Below are 20,262 nucleotides of genomic sequence, written 5' to 3'. Positions count from 1 at the left end.
ACGAGAACATAACAACATATCTTTGCTACTTTGAATGAGGAAATCGAAATGCGTATCTCGGCGGATTCTAGCGTGTACTATAAACACATCTTTCGGCTAGAAGATTATTCTAGTATTAAAAAAATCTATTATTTGGTAAGTTCGTTCAATCGAACAAAACAAAATCGCAATTTTAGTTGGTCACTGATTTATTATGGTCAGATTAATGATTCAATAGCATTGATTCAGTTTATTGGTTAAAGTAATGTTTCAAACTAAAACATGTTTCTTATCTTATTGAGTGTTGGCAGAAAAAACGATTTTGTCCTCTAATTCGAATTTTGACCAACTATCCTTTACTAGCAAAGGGTTCTATTTCTCAGGGTAGTCATCTCGGACTATTCATGTTTTTGCTCAATTTAAATGACTTAAACCATTTGCTGAAGTGCATGAAACTTTCGTTTTCTGATGACCTCAAACTATTTCATCTTATCAGGAATGCGAAAGACGCGGAATTCTTGCAGTCCCAGTTGGATGTATTCACCAATTGGTGCTATGCCAATAAGACGATGTTAAAGTGCTTCCATATGTTCGGTTATATCTTTTACTCGCAAGCACTCGAAAGTTAATTTCGAATAAAATATTTTACAAATCTTTCTCAAACGTCTGTTAAAGATTGAGGAGTCTGCTTAGATCCCGAGTAAACTTCAAGCACCACATTGAGCACACTATTTCTAAGGCCTCTCAGCTTCTAAAATTCGTTTTAGAGTCACTAAAAACTTTACCAATATACATTTTTTAAAAGCACTCTATTATGTTTTGTTCCGTTCTACACTCGAATACAAGTCTGTGTACCTTATAACCAAAATGATATTCAACGCATTGGAGCTATTCAGCACATTTTTTTTCATTTCATACTTCGTCAACTTCCATGGAGAGATCCACGGGACCTACCTTTGTCTCGTAATGCTGTCAAGAAATCGTTTCTGGGCTCATTATCTAGTTAGCTGTAGTCTAGTACTAGTTCCTAGTTATTAAGATTATGTTGTTAGTTTTAATTGTAGCTAAAAGTGACGAAATGTATCATTTGGATGTTTGTTATCTGTTGATATAAAAGATGAGATTTTATACCTGCTAGAGAGCGAGTCAAAGCAAAATTCAGCTCCAGCGGATTTTTCACTGTTCCCAAATAAACAAAAATGGACTATACTTTAAGCAATAAGTTGTATACTTTAGGAAAAACTTTGGTTTTTGAAAATGGCAATGGCCACCTGCTTTCAAGGTCAGCAATCAAGTCACTAATACCAGCCTATTTAAAATCCATCGAAAATTAAAACAAACGGTGAACGGTGACAATTCTGCTTGTTATTCTGGGTGCGCGTCCGGGACTCACTCCACTGTTGTCAGCTGATAAATGTGGTCTCGCCAACAGCTTTTTGAACCATCCTCGGCTATTCCAAACCATTATCATGTAATGTTAGAATTTAGAATTCATTCCGAACTAATAAATGCCAATATTTATCAACCTAAACAGAATTTTAAATCATAAGTTCATTTTATTCACAAATCACAGAGTATCATTCCCCTCTGATTTTTCTACAGCGAAAATTCGTTAGTTGGGTGTTCGTCAGTTGGGTGTCCGCTAGTTGGGATATGCCCCATCTAAAAGACACTCTTATATCAAAACTGAAAATCAAAAAGCGATTTGAAAGTCATCGATTTCAAGGGGCTCATTTGTTGATTTCTGTAGCGATCTAGAAAAAGAAACATACTTTGAAATCCAATGGAACTTTATTTTTTGAATTCATATTCAGGATTGTTTTTAATGAAATAAATGTGTTAGATGTTGACGCTTCTTCTATTCAGCATCGATTAGTGTGTGTCGTTGTTTGTTAGTTGCTAACTTCTTGGATGTCATCTCTAAAGTATCAAATCACATTATCTAACGGCAACATAGTATGTGTGCGTTTTATAGGCTTTTTCCGGCGGTGTGTACCCATTTCCACTTTTATGTGAAGCAATTATTCAGTTGCGACCCAACTAACAAATTTGCACTGTGATAAAATAATTCAATATTGCTGTATTGTCGCAGTTTTTCTATTGGGCATTATCTTTATATTTTAAATAAACTTTAGATTTGTTTTTACTTCAGTGCAAAAAATACAGTGTCACACATTGTAATCCAACCCTGATTGCAGTGTCAAACCAACCTGCGCTGACATATCGATTCGAGCAGTTTTTGATTTGATTCATCATTCCCCATCGACGTCGATTTTTCAAGGAAAGTCATAAAGAAAAATCTGTATCAGCAGTCTCACCGTCGTATATTGGTGATTTAATTCGATTATTTGTGTTGAAAATCCTTCACTACGCTTTCAAAATTGCGTGCATCGCGTAGTTTGCATCTCGGTACACCGTTCGGTGAATAACTTGCGACGGGAAACATACCTCCCATAGCTAAAATTTGATATTGACGAAACAATTTTTTTTACGGAACACGAAGAAACGGAGCGGAGGTGGAAAAAGTAGCTGATTATTATTTTGCTTTCTCTGGTTGGAGCTCGTGCGGTCGGGTGAATAGATCGAGGCGGAGTCGGTTTTCTACTCGAGAAGGGAACCTCATCGGTCTGTGGTAGATAGACCTTTGTGTGTTGGAACGTTTGAAGGATACTACGTTTCTGTAGTAACGTTGGTGACTAATCGAATCCGGAAGTTTAATCACAATGGGAATACTCGGACCATCGTCACTGACAACTGATATAGGTAAGTGTTCATTGGAATGGGTGTTTATTCGACTGGGACGAAATTTCTTCATTATCGCAAAAAGCGAACGATCAGTGACGGGGGGAAGCCCTAGAAGTGATTACAGGTATCAGTCCGGGAGCAAATTTTTGGTTATTCACACTTAAATCATTAATTGAATTAGTAGATTGCGGTTTACCGATTTGATAAAAGACAACACTTAAGTTGAAATTTATCAAGAAAGAACTAATAGGAATGAATCCATGAATGCAATATATGTTGTGATACAAAAAATCGATGCGATGTTTAATGCTTTTATTATTGTGTTCATATAACTTGTTTGCTCTATTTGATTAAATAAGCGATTTGATGTACTGAAGCCATAAGTGTAGGTTGTATTCTAGTAAGTTTTTCAAAAATCATTAGTTTTCTTTCAAACCTAAAACGGAGGCTTATCAACCACGTCTAGTTTCAAATTGATAACCTGTGTGAAATCGTCATTTATGGTCTAACTTCGTATATTTCCGTTTCAACTCTTCCCATTTACAAAATGAATTAGTCACTCGTTTTTTTTTCATTTTGCGCATTGAAAAGTACTAAAACCGTTTTGTGTAATACCATCTACACTGCCGAACTGGCAATAAAAAAATTAAGAAGGTCTTACAGGTCACGTTATCAAATGTCAGTCTGGACTGCCTTGAATGTGTTGCGTTGAGACGTTCGCAGCTAATGTCGCTTGTGGACTGCATAAAGTATTGTGGTAGTCGATGCGCTAACATTAGATTTTTTGCTGCAAATTAAGGATGATTGGGTATGTGTATACTTGGGTTTAGCAATAAAAAGGTAGCCCAATTGTAATTGTCATTTTATTGGATACGATATTCTGTCAGTTTTCACCTAATATGAGCACAAGAAAATTTATTTGGGATGATATAATAATAATTTACATAATTGGAGCGAACATAATTTGATTTTCCAGGTAACATTAGCTTCATTTAGTCAATTGTTATAGCTATTGTTCGTTGGAATGAACCTAGATGCTCTTGTTTGATAGCTAACGGTAGTGCATTCCTGCTGGATACCTTATGCACTTGCACACGTTTGCCGGTGGATTTCGTTCGCATGGGGACGATGAAACTAGCAGAGCGTTTCTGTGCTATCGGCCAGGTTTTATGTGCTGCATGATGTAGCCATGCAGGGACTCTTCTTAAGCATGTTTAATAAAACAGCATTATCGAGGTCGGCAATTAATCGATAAGTCATGTCCTAGGATGAAATTCCTCACTGCAACTCTTGTGTCACGACGTCAGCAGTTGTGCACGAAACAAGTGGCAGCTTTGAAGCAGCGCTGCAACCGATTACCCAATAATACTATCTAATGTAAAATACTTGAAGAGCTAATATAGCAACGCCTTCGTGGCTCAAAACACGCTTTTGAGGAATGCCAATTTTTGTGATCAAATCAAAGTGGCTATAGAAATTCTATTGCACGGATATAGATAGCGCTTCGCCAATTTGGACAAAGTTGAATTTTCATGAACTCATTTTTTTACTCATAATTAGGGACCATTGAAAAAGCCACGCTTTTAATGGGTTTGGCGATATAACAAATTGTGATAGGTGAAAATTAAAAACGTCGTGATGTATTAAAGAGAGGGAAGTGATGAAGACGGAATGCGTCAATTTTGGGAAATTTTTGGGTGACATCATTTATGGATGGTTTCTTTTCGATGCATGGAAAATTTTCTACTGAATTCTTATTTTTACTTACAACATTACAGTTTCTCATTTCTTGCTTTAAAGGTTGAAACCCTTTATAATCGAAATAAAAAAAAATTGTCTTGAAACTCGACTACAGTTTGATTGCTCCCCTAGGTTGAGGGTTTTGACCGTATTACAAACATCATCGCATGTTCGGAATCGCCGTTAAAAACTCTTTTGTAATTCTGCTTTTTGGTGTAACAGATCAAACTGAAATATATTTTAAAGTGTTACAAATAATGTTAAGTTTTAACAATAGAAATCTTACATTTAGTTTTTTACTCCTTCCTGCTGTGATTTTATCCTCAATACAATAAGATCTGTGATACCGTGACCGTACTAAACACCTAATTTTAAGCCATTTAGTTTTAATTGATTTTAATAGTAATTTAAGTATTTTACTCACGTTTAATTAATAGCACGAAACCTTCGTAATGACGTTTAGAATATGTCGGAATCTAAATAGCACGAAATTCAATTGACTTCCAGTTTTCTTCATGTAATATTTTAATTCGCGTTTGATTTGTTTTAATTTTTACCTGTACTGCACCGTATTTAATCCGCTATTGCCGAAAAGATAGCTCAACACCGTAAAATACCGATAACTTTCTATCAACTCACTCGTAATTTTATATCAAACTTTAATCTGGTTTCTTCCGCTCTACGACTGACGTTTATGCTGCTGCCCTATTAGCGTAGTGGTACGCGCCTCATCGGCCAAACGTTAGTGGCACGGGCTCTGACAGGGTGCTGCAACAATCGCATATTGCGTGCATCTACGCTAAAGAACCTCTGACAGACAAATGCTTTAAGGTTCAACTGAGAACGCCTCAATAGGCGATCATCTTGGAAAACGAAAAAAGCAGTTTTGTCTTTGAATCAATGTCCCAAGTAACCAAAAGCATTAAGCCATTGCACAATATTGGCTATACATTTGCACTAATGTTGCATTGAAACTCTATTGCATCATGTACAATGCACTAAAGCTCTACATTAGCATTATAAATGTAGACCGGTGCAGCCGAAATATATCATTATCACTTGCTCTGTATACTTATATAAAGTTCATATAACGCGTACGTGCTTCAAGTATCTTTAAAGCATGTATGCTTTACTTATGCATTTAGTGCCATAGAGCTAATATAAAGCCGATATAATGATATCGTAATGCTGTGGATTTTAGAGGTGTGCGCCGATGCATTTTTAATCGGCGGCGGCGTAAGCGACATTTTTGGCCGGCGGCGGCGGCGTTGGCGGCGTCACGCCGTTGGACCCTACCGGCGGCGGCGCGCCGGCGTGTGTCAGCGTGACGAATATTGACGCCTATGTAACTAAAAAAAATTCTTAACTGTACAATTCCTTTCCCAAATTTTCGGTTTCTATTGTAACAGACTTCACAGCACATACAAACAAACGTTACAGCTTAAAGAAAATCTAAAAAAATCATCGCCCACGATGTACTAGCGACATCTGTTGAACACATTGCACAAAATATAATGCTCGCAACCATTTTTTAATTTATTTTTCAACTGAAGCTCCAATAGTGCCCACCCTGCTTGCCAAATGCAAAATAATAAATGAAAGGTGGAACTATTTTTACAGTTGTAAAATTTGAAGAACGAAATAGAAAAATTGTCGATGTCGCATACTACGACTTCGCATGAAATAATGATTGCAATGGACAAATTTGAAGAGTGCAGAGTAACGAACGACTGTATTTCAATGACCCATAATAATTATTTATTGTTCTATATTTGGGAAATTAAGCAACGGCAAAACAATTTTTGTTTTGTTTGAGGAAATTAATTATTGTTGTCGTTTGCATTGTTTTTTGTTTCTATTTAGTCATCTTTACCGTAAGCCCGGGGACAATTGACAGCTCCCATATATTGAATTCATAAGCAAATTTTGGGGGTGATTTGGTGATGTCATGGCGGCTCGAATGGAGCAAAATTTGAGAAAGGCGTATCCCATGTATTGTTTTCCATTTCTGTGGAAAATAATCAGTTTAAGCATTTCTACCATTTTTTTTGCTGCTAAAATTCTGATAAAAACACAAATTCTATTCAAAACGAATTGTTAAGCTTGGTGGTGATGTACTTTCATTGGCCAAAATGTTTTTCATTTACAATTCTCGAGATAAAAAGCACCAATGATTTAACGATTTCAAACTTCACACAACAAGAAAACCAAAACATGTTTAGGAAGGAAGAGAGCCGGTTGTTAAAAACAAACTTCCAGCTAAATATTAATAAGATTTATGTAACTTTGCTGACGGGTTTCAGTTAGGGATAAATTTATTCTCTAATAATAGTTTTCTTTATTCACATTTTGGAATAAGCTTTTTCTAAATGTTGTTCTAGCCGCATTGACGGCGTTCACAACACACGTAACGAAACACGCTTTTCTCTTGGAAACTTTTTCGTTTCGTTGTTCGTGGTACTCATACAGAGAAGGCATACTAGCGCCACCATCAAATCGGTGGTGAATATATGAAACAAGCACTATCTGTCAGGTTGTCCCTGGGTTGTTTACCATCGCTCTGTTAGAATCCCGCAGATATCATGTACCCTAACACGAGGCGTTATTATTGGTATTACTGCGCAGAAATGTCACTTTTAATGATCGTGTAAGGACACCTTTCAAGGTAGACACATTACTTCATTTTCCAGGCTGGTGTTTACTTTTAATTCTTGTAAGTACAAAATCGCCACAATGATAAGGAATACATTTTCTTACAACGTACGATCTGCTTCTATCTTGAGTGCAAAGTATGCTCGATGTGCTGCAATCATACAGATCTACACCCTGACGAAACCTGAATATACAGTTACTATCAATCATAATCATTCCACGACTTGACGTGTTAGCTCCTGTTAGGTTGAAACTGATCTGATTGAAAATGGCCTGAGCGTATCTCTAGTTTTCGTAGCACCTGCACCCCGCCAATTTCTCCAGCAGTTCCGGGGACCAACAAATTCTAATCCATTGCATACATTCGATACGACGAATCAATTAAAACTAACATCCTGTTATGTGCTTGGTCACCGATTGGCATCGTGTTGTAACTTAAGAAATGGTTGTGAACAACTCCCACCTTGGGCACTTCGACAAGAATGAATTTCACATTTCCGGCCCATATTGTTTGTTTTGGTTTGCATTAGATTAAAAAGACCGTAACGTTTTCGGGTGGGTGCGGAAACTAACTAACGCATTTAGTTTTGTGTCAAAATCTCTTCACTAACGCCACCGATTTGCAATTGAAATCGACCGTTTTTTTCTATGAGTGATGAAAATTCATCTCGTGTTACGTCTTATTTGTCTGTGATACCGGGCTGGTGCAACTGGCACTGAAAATCTCTTGAGTGGGGCTAGATCATACGATGCATAATTATGAGACTAGAAATCTTACCCTCTGCATCGCCACATTTGTGCACCAGCGTCGCGAAAAGTCAAGATCACTTTGCTCAACTATTCTTCGAGAATTTTTTTTAAAAATAGGTAACGATTCAATCAATTATAAATAAACCACGTATTGAAAATAATTTTTGTGTTTTCACAAAACTAGTTCACGCAAAAAAAAGATGACATTATACTCAAATGTTTAGTAGGTGGTTGTGTCTGAATGTTAAATATTTTTATGATTCTAATTCATAACTCGATGAAACATTGATTTGTATTAACTTCATTGACTAATACAGTCAAGAATTGAACGACGTGCAAGGATTTTCGTAAATTCTCGTCGTGTTATCGTGATATTTTAGTCTTGAGCTTACCGTTGGATTTTTTACACAGAGTCACGTGTCTTATAGTTTTCTAAATTATTTCACGGACATGGATTGTGGTTAGGTAATGTATTTTGCTCAGCGCAGTTTCATTTGATTCCGAACATTTCTCTGAATTTTAACAAAGTAATAACAGGGTTACAGGTCCTAGTAATGTCTTTGTATCTAATGCTCGTGCCTATGAGACTGGTTGCTAGCAGTTGTACACAATAGCTCACATAGAAATTTCAAAACCAAAAAGCAGAGCGAATAATCCATGAATAATAGTCTGAGTTCCTTGTAATTTTTTACGTAAGTATTATAAGATTATGTGGAAAATTAATTAATGTGTAGCATATTAGGAATTAAGAATCGGATAAAAAATCAATGAATAATACACTGCGTTCCAGTGAAATTGATTAGGTGCAAAGATTAGGATCAGGCACATAATCGTAAATTTCAGGCACATATATCTTGAAAGTGGAAGTTTTTTTTTTAATTTGTGGACCATTTTACGCACACGAATGGTGAATTGAAACTTATATGCTCACAATCATAACCAGTTGACGAAGCAAGAATGGATCTTTGAATTATATAACGAGTGTCGTGTAATGGTTTTCGACAAAATATCAAGATTATTTTAATTTTGTAATCCAATTGACGACCACTAATACCAAATAATGATCAAGATGTGATAAATCATGAATCAGTTAACGTCGTATATTCGGTCCATAGACAATGTTCCTAGATTTGTGGATAAAATTATGAGCCAATAATTTTAGAGCTCGCGAATCGCCGGCGCGGGAAAAATGCATCGGCGGCGCGCCGCCGATCTACCGTTCGGCGTCGGCGTACGTTAAAAATTACCGGCGGCGGCGGCGTGGCGCGGCGGCGCACAGGTCTAGTGGATTTATTCGTTATACAACTCCTCTTGAAAATTATAATCGGCATAATTTATTTCATTCAACCATATGCAATATAGCCTAGACAGCAAAAGCACCACACTTGCCGTGAAGGCGAGGCAAGGTAGCTCTGTCCGAGACTTAAGCTATCAGTACACTGTTTGTCATAACGTAAAATATTTGATTAAGCAAAATTTGATCAAATAAACGTGTTTGACAAACAAATTTGACAAGGCCAGTACACGAGATCAACGGTTCAACAAACTTTTTTCATCAAATATTTGCATTGATGATTTTCCGGACATTACGCCTAATATTGTTTGACAAACATAATAAAACAAGTTTGATGGATCAGTACACTGTTTGTTAAATATAGTCAAACCGGCGTATACTGCAAACAAATCGCCATACGAAAAAAAAATTTTGTGCTGTTTGAACTTCATGAAATTTCAAGAGTGCAAACACATGAAATATTTGTGTTAGCGCAGGGATGTCAAATGATTTTTCAGAAAATTTGTTTTATTTTTATAAAAACTGGAATTGTCAAAGCAACTATATCGCACTCCTTCCCGGTCAAACCATTCGGTATTTGTTTTGGAATTCTTTTTTTATATAACTAAGTTTATTTAGGTCCAAATACGGTAGCTTAACGAGGCCGATAATTCATTTTTTAAGGTACATCGCACGTGTTAGTGGGGGAAGAGAAAGTCGTATTTAGGGGCGGCTCCCCTCCTGCTTAATACCTCAATGAGGTATAATACTTTATTTTAGTATTATTTATGTACTCCAGTTATTTTTACAAATACCAAACCAATACCTTATTGAATATCTCTATAGCGAGAATTTTATTATTGGAATGTTGAAAAATGTTTTATTATTCAGGTATTTCGTTTCATTATCAAATAGTTATTTGTAGAACATGTTTGTGTTATTTTTTTGGTATTTTACCTCTTATGTAGAGCTCATTAATACCATATTGTGGTAAACAGTCGTTGGTATTGATACCTAAATTTAGTATTCCGCAGTTATTTTCTTCTGCTCGGGTATGCACACTTTATTGTAGTGGTTTCCATCCTGTAATCGCAGGGGCGAGGGGAGGGTCGATATTTCGGATGATTATTGGCACTCCGATGCTGTTATGATGTTCTTGTGACATGTGTCATGATGTTCTGGATAGACGGTTACCAAGAAAGGTATGCATCGTAGACTCGTGAAGCAATGCCATATTGTAGATACAGGGAGAGGGTAACGAGGTTCTACTGTGAATGAGAGGGGAAAATGTATTAAACTTGGACATCAATAATTTTCAAAAAGGTGTAGATAAGAAAAATATAGGGGTGGTCACGGCTTGCTAGGACGTCCCGGACTGGCACATAGGGTGATCTACCTCGGGCCCGAAGGGAATCTATTAGTTGGGACCTGGCAACACAGTACTCTGCGCACAGCCAAACAACATGCTCGATGTCGTGATAGACGTTCTCACAAACACAATGATTACTGTCAGTAAGCCCTATACGACGAAGATGTGCATCAAACGAGTAATGGTTGGACATGAGCCTTGACATCGTACGAATAAAGTCCCGGTTCACATCCAAGCCCTTAAACCAAGCATTCGTTGATACCTTCGGGATAATAGAATGTAGCCACCGTCCCAGATGCCCATTGCTCCAGGAAGTTTGCCAACTTTCGAGCGTCCTCTGACGAGAGATACTGAAAAATTCATTGAAGCAAATTGGTTTTTCGTAAGTGTCGCCTTGTAATGCGCCCACCTTGGCTAAAGAGTCCGCCTTCTCATTGCCCACAATAGAACAATGTGACGGGACCCAAACCAAGGTAATCTGGTAAGATTTTTCAGATAAAGCACTCAGATATTCCCGTATTTTCCCCAGGAAATACGGTGAGTGCTTTCCAGGCTTCGCCGCACGGATGGCCTCAATGGAGCTGAGACTATCCGAAACGATGAAGTAATGGTCTGAGGGCAGGGTGTCCATGAGCGATCCGTACGGAGTATACTGAATGGCAGCTAATTCTGCGACGTAAATTGAAGCAGGATCATTGAGTTTGAATGAGGCAGCAAGATTTTCGTTGAAGATACCGAAGCCTGTGGACCCGCCGAGAATTGATCCGTCAGTGTAGAACATTTTGGCGCAGTCGACTTGATGGTATTTGTTATAGAAAATATTTGGGACCACTTGTGGGCGAATATGATCCGGAATTCCACAAATCTCTTCCTTCATGGATGCATCGAAAAATACAGTTGGATCAGAAGTATCTAAGAGATGAGCACGGTTGACGTTATACGTAGACGAATTGATGTTCTGTGCCATGTAATCGAAGTACAAGGACATGAATCGGGTCTGAGAATTAAGCTCGACAAGCCTTTCGCAATTTGCAATCACCAATGGGTTCAGAATATCGCATCGAATGAGCAATCGATATGAGAGGTCCCAGAATCGATTTTTCAGCGGAAGAACACCCGCCAGCACTTCGAGACTCATCGTATGGGTCGAGTGCATGCAACCCAAGGCAATACGCAAGCAACGATACTGGATTCGCTCCAGTTTGATGAAGTGTATGTTCGCAGCGGAGCGAAAGCAGAAACATCCGTACTCCAACACTGATAATATCGTTGTTTGGTGCAGCCTGATTAGGTCTCCTGGATGGGCACCCCACCATGTTCCAGTTATTGTACGGAAAAAGTTGATCCTTTGTTGGCACTTCTGTTTCAGATACCTAATGTGACATCCCCAGGTACCTTTAGAGTCGAACCATACCCCGAGATATTTGAATGTTGAAGCCTGAGCAATAGTTTGATTCTTTAATTGAAGCTGTAGTTGCGCTGGTTCACGCTTTCTAGAAAATACGACTAGCTCAGTTTTCTCCGTAGAGAACTCGATACCCAGCTGGAGAGCCCAAGCATACAAATTGTCCAAGGGTATTTTGCAGTGGTCCTTGCAAGTCGACGGCCTTGGGACCTGTAATAGAGACCACACCGTCATCTGCAAGTTGCCTTAGCGTGCAGGAATTGACAAGACATTCGTCAATGTCATTCACGTAAAAATTGTAGAGAAGAGGGCTTAGACATGAGTTCTGGGGAAGGCCCATATAGCTAAATCGTGATGTCGATAAAGCACCATGCGAGAAATGCATTTGTTTTTCAGACAACAGGTTTGGCAAAAAGTTATTTAAAATTGGTGAAAGACCATGCTGGTGCAACTTCTCATAAAGAATGTTGATAGAAACTGAATCGAAAGCCTCCGTAATATCCAAGAATACTGATGCCATCTTCTCTTTGCTAGCATAAGCCATTTGAATTTCTGTTGAGAGCAACGCAAGGCAATCGTTCGTCCCTTTGCCTTTGCGGAAGCCAAATTGTGTATCTGACAGTAAGCCATTTGCTTCGACCCAATTGTCGAGGCGAACAAGATCATTTTCTCGAATAACTTCCGGATACAGGATAGCATTGCAATCGGTCGATACGAGTTGTGGTCGGAGGCTGGTTTTCCTGGTTTTTGGATGGCGATGACCCTCACCTGTCTCCAGTCATGTGGGACAATGTTACCCTCAAGAAACCTATTAAATAAATTCAACAAGCGTCTTTTGGCAGAGTCTGGCAGATTCTTCAGCAAGTTGAATTTGATTCTATCTGGCCCCGGGGCTTTATTGTTACATGATAATAGAGAGCAAGTGAGAACTCCACCATCGTAAACGGTGTTTCGTTCGCGGTATTGTAAGGCGACGCGGCGCGGTAGATTTTCTGTGCCGGGGCGGAATCCGGACAAACCTTCTTGGCGAAATCGAATATCCAACGGTTTGAATATTCCACGCTCTCGTTAGTACTGTTTCGGTTTCGCATACGTCGGGCCGTGCCCCAAAGAGTGCTCATCGATGTTTCTCTTGTTAACCCGTCGACAAACCGGCGCCAGTAACTGCGTTTCTTAGCTTTCATTAAATTTTTCATTCGCTTTTCTAATATCGCGTACACTCGATAACTAGCAACTAACCCGTCGTTCCGGAAGGTTTTATACGCGGCAGCTTTCTCCGCGTACACGTCTGAGCACTCTTTGTCCCACCACGGGTTGGGAGAACGTTTTTGGGTGTTCACGTCGGGTACTCGTTTCGTCTGAGTTTGAATCGCGCTATCGAGAATCGAGTTGGACAAAAACTTATATTCTTCCTCCGGGGGAAGTACCTGTGTTGAATCGATAGTTTTGGATATCTCAGCAGCGTAGCTCTTCCAATCAATGTTTCGTGTGAGGTCATAGGGAACATTGATTGGTGCCGATGGTCTTGAACCAGTGGTGATTGCAATTACAATTGGTAAGTGGTCACTACCGTGGGGATCAGATATTACCTTCCACTTGCAATCTAACCGTAGTGATGTCGAGCATAAAGATATGTCCAGTGCACTTGCTTGCGCAGGTGGTCTAGGGATCCGTGTCATTTCCCCTGTGTTCAGAATTGTCATATTGAAGTTGTCACAAAGGTCTTGAATTGTCGAAGATCGGTTATCGTCGTATAGACAGCCCCACCCCGTACCGTGAGAGTTAAAGTCTCCAAGAAGCAGGCGGGGCGAGGGAAGGTGTTCAATCACGTTGGAGAATCTTCGATATCCCATCATGGCCCTAGGAGGAATGTAAATAAAAGCAATGCAAAGATCTTTGCCTTTGATTGTTGTTTGACAAGCGACAACTTCAATGCCTGGCGTCGAAGGGAGGTTGATTCGATTGAAGGAGTAGCACTTTTTGATCCCTAAAAGTACCCCCCCATATGAGTCTTCTCGATCCAAGCGGATAATGTTAAAATCGTGGAAGTTGAGGTTTATATTAGAAGTTAGCCATGTTTCACATAGGGAAAATGCATCACAATGATTGTAATTTAGCAAGTGTTTCAATGAATCAATTTTGGGGATAATACTTCTGCAGTTCCACTGTAAAACAGTGATCAGATCCCTGATTCCGTCTAATAAGTTAGCCATCGAAGGATACGATCGCTGTAAGGAGGGGCCATTGTTCAGTCAACTGTTTTAAAAATGTTCTTACTGTTGGTAGAATAGCAACCAGCAAGCTTTTCGTAGGATCGGTAATGTTGAAAGCTGTGAATATCCAGTCCACAATGTCAGAAAATTTAAGGAATCCCGTTTTAGGTTGAGTTTCTGACTGTAAAATTGGAGCACTTGGGATTTTTGGTGCCCCTGGGAGTGCTGGGAACTCCTGGTTGTATCTCAATTTCGCAAAACCAGGAGGTATTATCTTCGGATTTGTACCAGCACTTCCAGTTGATGAATTATTTTTATTTTGTACCCTTGTTTGGGACAACCTAAGACCCTTACGAGGAAGTTCAGGTGAGTTTTGATTAGGTCTTTGCCTAGAGTTTCCAAGCGGAGCCGAAGAATGCCCCTCGCAAGGGTCGTTAGAGGCGTTATCGTCAGTTGGCAAGAGAGCGAATGGGTTTTCGGAGATAAGTGGAACAGCTCTTTTAAGCATTTCTACGTAAGAGCGTCTGGAGCGATCTTTGGCGGATCGCTTCAGTTTATCCGCGCGAAGTTTGTACGTTGGGCATGTCAAAAGTGCATGCGGATTCTCCCCACAGTAAACACACTTCTCAGCGGGCCTACTACTGGCATTCCCCACATTTACCGCACCGTTGCTTATTGCTACAGTAGGTAGCCGTGTGACCTAGCTGCTTGCAATTGGAACAATTCATGACCTGCGGTACAAACAGACTCACAGGTAGACGAGCTCCTCCCACTTCAACGTAGCTCGGAAGTGCAGATCCGGCGAAGGTTACGCGAAACGAGTCTGATGAATAGTAATTCCCATCTTCGATGGACTTTGAGTGCAATTGCTCGCACTCCAAAATCTTAACTGATTGAAGGTTAGGGTCCTTAAAGCGGCCAACCCCATAATTCATCAGATCATCGACAGTTAGACCCGCATCACTTACCACACCGTCGATCTCCACATCACGAGAAGGAATGTAGACGCGATGCTCCAGCGTAAAGAGGCTATTGCTAACGATATCATTGGCCTGTTTCAAATCAGTAACGACTACGCGCAGTTTATCTGACTGAACCTTTTTAATCTCGGTTACGGCCGAGTAACGTTTTGTCAGCTCCCGTGCAACAGCTATGCTGTTTAACGGTTTATTTTTGGGCAGAAAGTATACCACCCAAGGACCAGCGGATCCATCCTGGTAAACCTTGACTCGGGGGGACTGTGAGACATTGGGGGAAGTGGATCGCCCATAACATCATCTGTCTCCGAATCAGATACACGTTCCTCTTCCCCATAATATTCGTCTTCGGAGGGTGATCATTCTGTTCGTTCCATTTTGTTGCGGGAGCAACATGCTCGACCGCACTATTTAACTTAAATCAAAATAAAAATCAAAAACAATAATAATAAAATCGATAAGAAAAGTAAAAAACGAAACACTTCACCAGTTGGTTCCTGACGAGCTAGTAGGTGAATTGATCCTTCGTTTCTTTTGTCCGTCACCCGCGTGACCTTCACACAGTAGAGAGCTGGTATAGCTCGTCTAAACAAAGCCGTCTTTCAGGCAAGAAAACTGTTACCGCACTGCACTGCACTACTGGACACAATTTAACGTTTATAATGTTTATACTCCAGCCCTTGCTGGGATAAACACCTTCACCGATATCGTCTAACTCAAGGTAATGTTACAACGAACAACGCGCGTGTGTAAACTGAAAGGGCGCTCGGTTACGAATCGAATATGCCTTATTTCTCTGCGTGTATGTATGTATGTGTGTGTCAAATAACGTCACTCAATTTTCTCAGAGATGGCTGAACCGATGTACGCAAACTCATTTTCAAATAAACGGTATAACGCTCCCATAAGACGCTATTGAATTTTTAGTTGATCGGACATCCGATTCCGGAGTTACGGGTTGAAAAGTGTGGTCACACAGCAAATTCCCATATAAACGGGTAACCCTATGATGTCCGAATGATGTAATACATATTCAAATATGTTCAACATTACTTGGATGTGCGGGTCTAAATCACTAATGACCAATTAAAGTAGCTTTGACCACATTGGTCACCTATGACTGATCTTGATGCCCCCTGGGAACTCGCCAAGTTCTCGAGCTAATGTCACATCTATTTTCCAGCAAATTCTTAACCGATGTTTACAAACTTGATTTCAAATGAAATATATAATACTCCCATTGACTGGTATTGAATTTCATTTAGTTCTGACTTTTGGTTCCGGAGTTACAGGTTGGTTATTGCGGTCACATAGGAATTTCTCATAGAAAATCGGCACAATCGTAATACCTCATAGGTTAAAATCTATTGAAATGAACATCAAATTACTTCGATTCGCAGGCCTAGATCACTGATGGCGAATCAAAAATTATTGGAATGTATTGTCCACTATCGATAATTCCGGAAGTCCCGGGGCTCCGGGCGTATTCCAGATCTAAAGCCACTTCGGTAATGACTGAACCAAATTTCATTAACCTAGTCTCAAATGGAAGGTATAATATGAAGTTCGGTTTTGAACCCTCCATCTACCCCTCCATCTTCTACCTTTAACCTCCCCCCTCCCCCTCTCACCACCACCCTCTCAGACCAACCTCCCACATGCATTCCCTTCATCCTTCCCGTATACTAAAATAAGTTAGATGATTTCCGACGCATCCTCCCCCTCCTACTAATTATATCCCTTCCCTTCTCCACCATGAAGTCAACATGAAGACAACATTGAACTCACGCTGATTAAGCTATACAAATATTATATTTTGATTTGTTGCAAGTGTGGCAGTATCGAAATGTTGCTTATCAGGTTCGTGACAGTCGTGCACCTATATATGTTCAACAAGTGTAATAAGAATGTAGTAGACATTTGCACAATGTTATATTGCACGTAACCAGGCATCATAGTTTGGATAAATGAGAAAGGCAGAATTACACCACTAGGTGGATTAAAACAGGTTTTTAATAGGACGTGAGTAAATTCGAACCATTGATATTAAAAGAAGCACCATTCCATATGCACAAACTTTTTGAATACATCACCTAATTCAAATGTACCATTTTCCCGTCATTTCTAGAAAAAGCCACAAATGAAACGAACGCCCAGGAGAAATGGGGCCTGATCATGGAAGTCTGTGACAAAGTGACAAACGGGGCGGCCACCTCCAAAGAATGTCTTTCTGTAATCGTGAAACGATGTAACCACAACGATCCACACGTGGTCATGCAGGCCATTACGGTAAGACAACTTTTTTACTGTATGTGTATTAACTTACCGAATGAACGTGATTTTCCTCCCCCTCCTTTTAGCTACTGGATGCATGCGTGAGTAACTGTGGAAAACAGTTCCATCTGGAGGTAGCCTCGCGAAATTTTGAAATCGAATTCAGAAAGCTACTGCAAAAGAGTCAACCAAAAGTGAACACGGTTAGTAGTTGGTTGTCGGTACGATGAAGAACTTATTTATAATATCTGTCTTTTTCAATCATACAGCGTCTCAAGCTCTGCTTGAAAAAGTGGGCCGAGTCCGAGTTCAAAAGTGACCCACAGTTGAATCTGATTCCATCGTTATATCAAAAGCTGCGCTCTGAAGGGCACGACTTTACCGATCCCTCCGTGGTTCCCAAAAGGGAGATTCCGATGAGCACAAATCCCAATGTGGTCTCTAGTCAGCAGGAGGAGGACGATATTGCGAAGGCGATTGAGTTGTCGCTGAAGGAAAGCAAGAGCAGTGGTGGCGGCCCGGGTAGCAGCAGCCAGTCACCGAAAATGTCAAGTGGAGGTGGAGGCACCACCAGCAGTGCGGTACGTTTCATTGGTGATAGTTATTTGGCGGAAGCCTAACCGATTTGTTTTCAGGGATCACTGTACCCATCTGCTTTGCTGGCAACGGTACCGGTTGTGGAACCCAGAAAGGTTAGTACTGGAACATACTGGTGGGAACGATTACCGTATTCCGTTTGGTAAAAAAGCTTAAAATAGAAAAAAAATCCTCTCGACATCACCAACGTTTACACTTATTGTAGTGCGAAAATAGGTTCAGCACTTCCTGTTAGTGGTTATTATGCGTTCCAAACTGCCAGAGGTTTACTACATACGACGCACATGTACGCTGAGACTTAACATGGACTATGAAATAATTGTTCTGCGGAGACATTGCTAACCCAACAAAAGAGTAGTTTAGCGTGATTACTCTTGAGGATGCCTACAGCACAAAGAACACACACTAAGGAAATCTGTCATCTGTTTTCCGACAAGTTGTCAAGTGATTTTCTCAACGAGAGCCTTACACCACCAGTCTCCGTTGCCGCGAATTTGACCTTTTCTTTAGTATGATCCATCAACCGAATTTGCGTTGAAAATCTACCATTCTTGCAGTAAACTTGAAGTTGAAGGTATCTAGTACCCCGAGTCCAGGTGGCGTACCTTTAATATTGGTCAAAATCCGCGGGCCTCTTGAACCACTTCGACGAGCTTCAAGCTATCTCTCATTATTGGAATCTTTTGGTGCACATGTTTCTAGTCCATAAAAAGGGCAAGAAATCGAAGATCGATTATTATCGAGAAATTTCGTGTCTACGTGCCGTATCCAAACTTTTCGATCTTATTTTTTTTTCATTGAGGGCACTACATCGCAGACGACCAACATAGTTCTATGCCTTAACGTTCGACAACGACCAACCAATGCATGTTTTCGATGGATTCGCCGAAGGACTTCAAACCAATGCTATTTGCATGGATCTATTTGCGGCCTTAGATAAAATTAACCATGGTATTGCAATGGCCAAGCTAGAAAAACTCAGTATAGTCACGAACAACTTCTTTGCTGGTTTCGTTCCTATTTCAGTGGAAAACAACTTCAAATCAGCACTAAGGACTATGTGCAGCATTTCTCGCTACATCCGGCATTCTCGGCCTAGTAATATTTCTCCTCTATTTTAATGACGTCAACATTAAATTACAAGGACTCCGCCTCTCCTTCTCCCACCACATGAAGACTTTTCGACAGACGCGGGATTCAACCGACGCCGAATTTCTTCAAAGTGAACTGGACAGCTTCACTACGTGGGTAAAATTGTTGAGGTGGTTTAAAATATTCTCAATGGCGAACGGAGCCTGGGAAGAGCCGGGCGAACTCCCCAGTAACTGGCTGTGGTCCACTAGGAGGTTGATAATTATCTCCGGACAAAACCAGCCTAGAGGCCGTGTGGCATCCGGCGGGTTGAAGTATGTCAACCAAGAATTGATCCACTGGGTTCCTGTACCCATGTCGTAGTAGGCGACTGAAAACAGGAGTCCTCAAGTCAAGGTGTTACTCCGTGCCGAGGACTGAATGGCTGGCAGGACTAAAATATGCCAGTCGCGCACGGAGTGTCGTGGGTCTTTCCCTTGCTGTGTTATGCGAATCTCTGACACAGTGGACGTTCGTTTCTTCGCAAATCGTGGGATTCAAATGATGTTCATGTCCCTAATACCCATTTTGGGGTTCGCTATATGCGATTATAAGCCATTATGTTTGGTATCTTCTAGTTGCTGTACAACAAGTGCTGATGATGAAATGTGTAGTGCTGTAATCGAATATGGTTAGAGTAGCACAAATAAATCTTCAGCAAAAACGTACAGCAACTATGAATCTATCTCGCCTTGTGCAGGAAGGGAAAGCTTCCATAGCTTTGGTTCAAGAACCGTATTTCCATAAAGGAAACTTCTATGTTGGAAAGCTACTTAACCCCGTCTTCGTAGCTTTCAACAAAAATGGCATGACAAATCCACGTGAAATGCCTCGTGCATGTATACTTGCGAATAGTGCAATTGACGCGTGTCTTATATCGGACCTTACAACTCGTGATATTTGTACTGTCATGGTAAATATGACTGTTGACAACATAAACAAGAAATACGTCTATTGTTTGGCATATTTGCCGCATAATGAACCATCACCTTCTGATGATTTCAAAAGGGTTGTATCATACTGTGGCAGAAATGGGTTTCTTCTCATAATCGGCAGTGATGCAAATTCCCACCACATAATTTGGGGCAGCTCTGATATCAATTTGAGAGGCACCGAATTGATGGAATAAGTAGTACAAATCTGTACATTCTTAATGC

The 20,262-nt window shown here is 40.2% G+C and overlaps 1 protein-coding gene and 1 long non-coding RNA gene across 2 annotated transcripts in view; one reads left to right on the top strand and one right to left on the bottom strand.

Moving 5' to 3' along the window:
* The first annotated feature begins 2,226 nt into the window (after window positions 1-2,226).
* Window positions 2,227-20,262, top strand: part of LOC131678419 (signal transducing adapter molecule 1) — a 31,171-nt gene continuing 13,135 nt past the window's right edge. Inside the window, exons 1-5 of the mRNA XM_058958571.1 lie at window positions 2,227-2,742; window positions 17,232-17,392; window positions 17,464-17,580; window positions 17,647-17,958; window positions 18,013-18,069. Of these exons, the coding sequence (XP_058814554.1) occupies window positions 2,703-2,742; window positions 17,232-17,392; window positions 17,464-17,580; window positions 17,647-17,958; window positions 18,013-18,069 (687 nt within the window). The 5' untranslated portion in view covers window positions 2,227-2,702. The remainder of the gene's footprint in view (window positions 2,743-17,231; window positions 17,393-17,463; window positions 17,581-17,646; window positions 17,959-18,012; window positions 18,070-20,262) is intronic.
* On the bottom strand, window positions 4,069-5,522 carry LOC131678420 (uncharacterized). Its single transcript, XR_009303655.1, has 3 exons — window positions 4,889-5,522; window positions 4,751-4,829; window positions 4,069-4,692 (listed from the first exon to the last, which is right to left on the bottom strand). It is a non-coding gene; the product is annotated as an uncharacterized LOC131678420 (long non-coding RNA).

Source organism: Topomyia yanbarensis, chromosome 2 (genome assembly GCF_030247195.1).
Source record: "Topomyia yanbarensis strain Yona2022 chromosome 2, ASM3024719v1, whole genome shotgun sequence".
NCBI lineage: Eukaryota > Metazoa > Arthropoda > Insecta > Diptera > Culicidae > Topomyia > Topomyia yanbarensis.
Note: the sequence above shows the minus strand (reverse complement) of the source record. Positions and strands in the feature narration are given on the sequence as shown.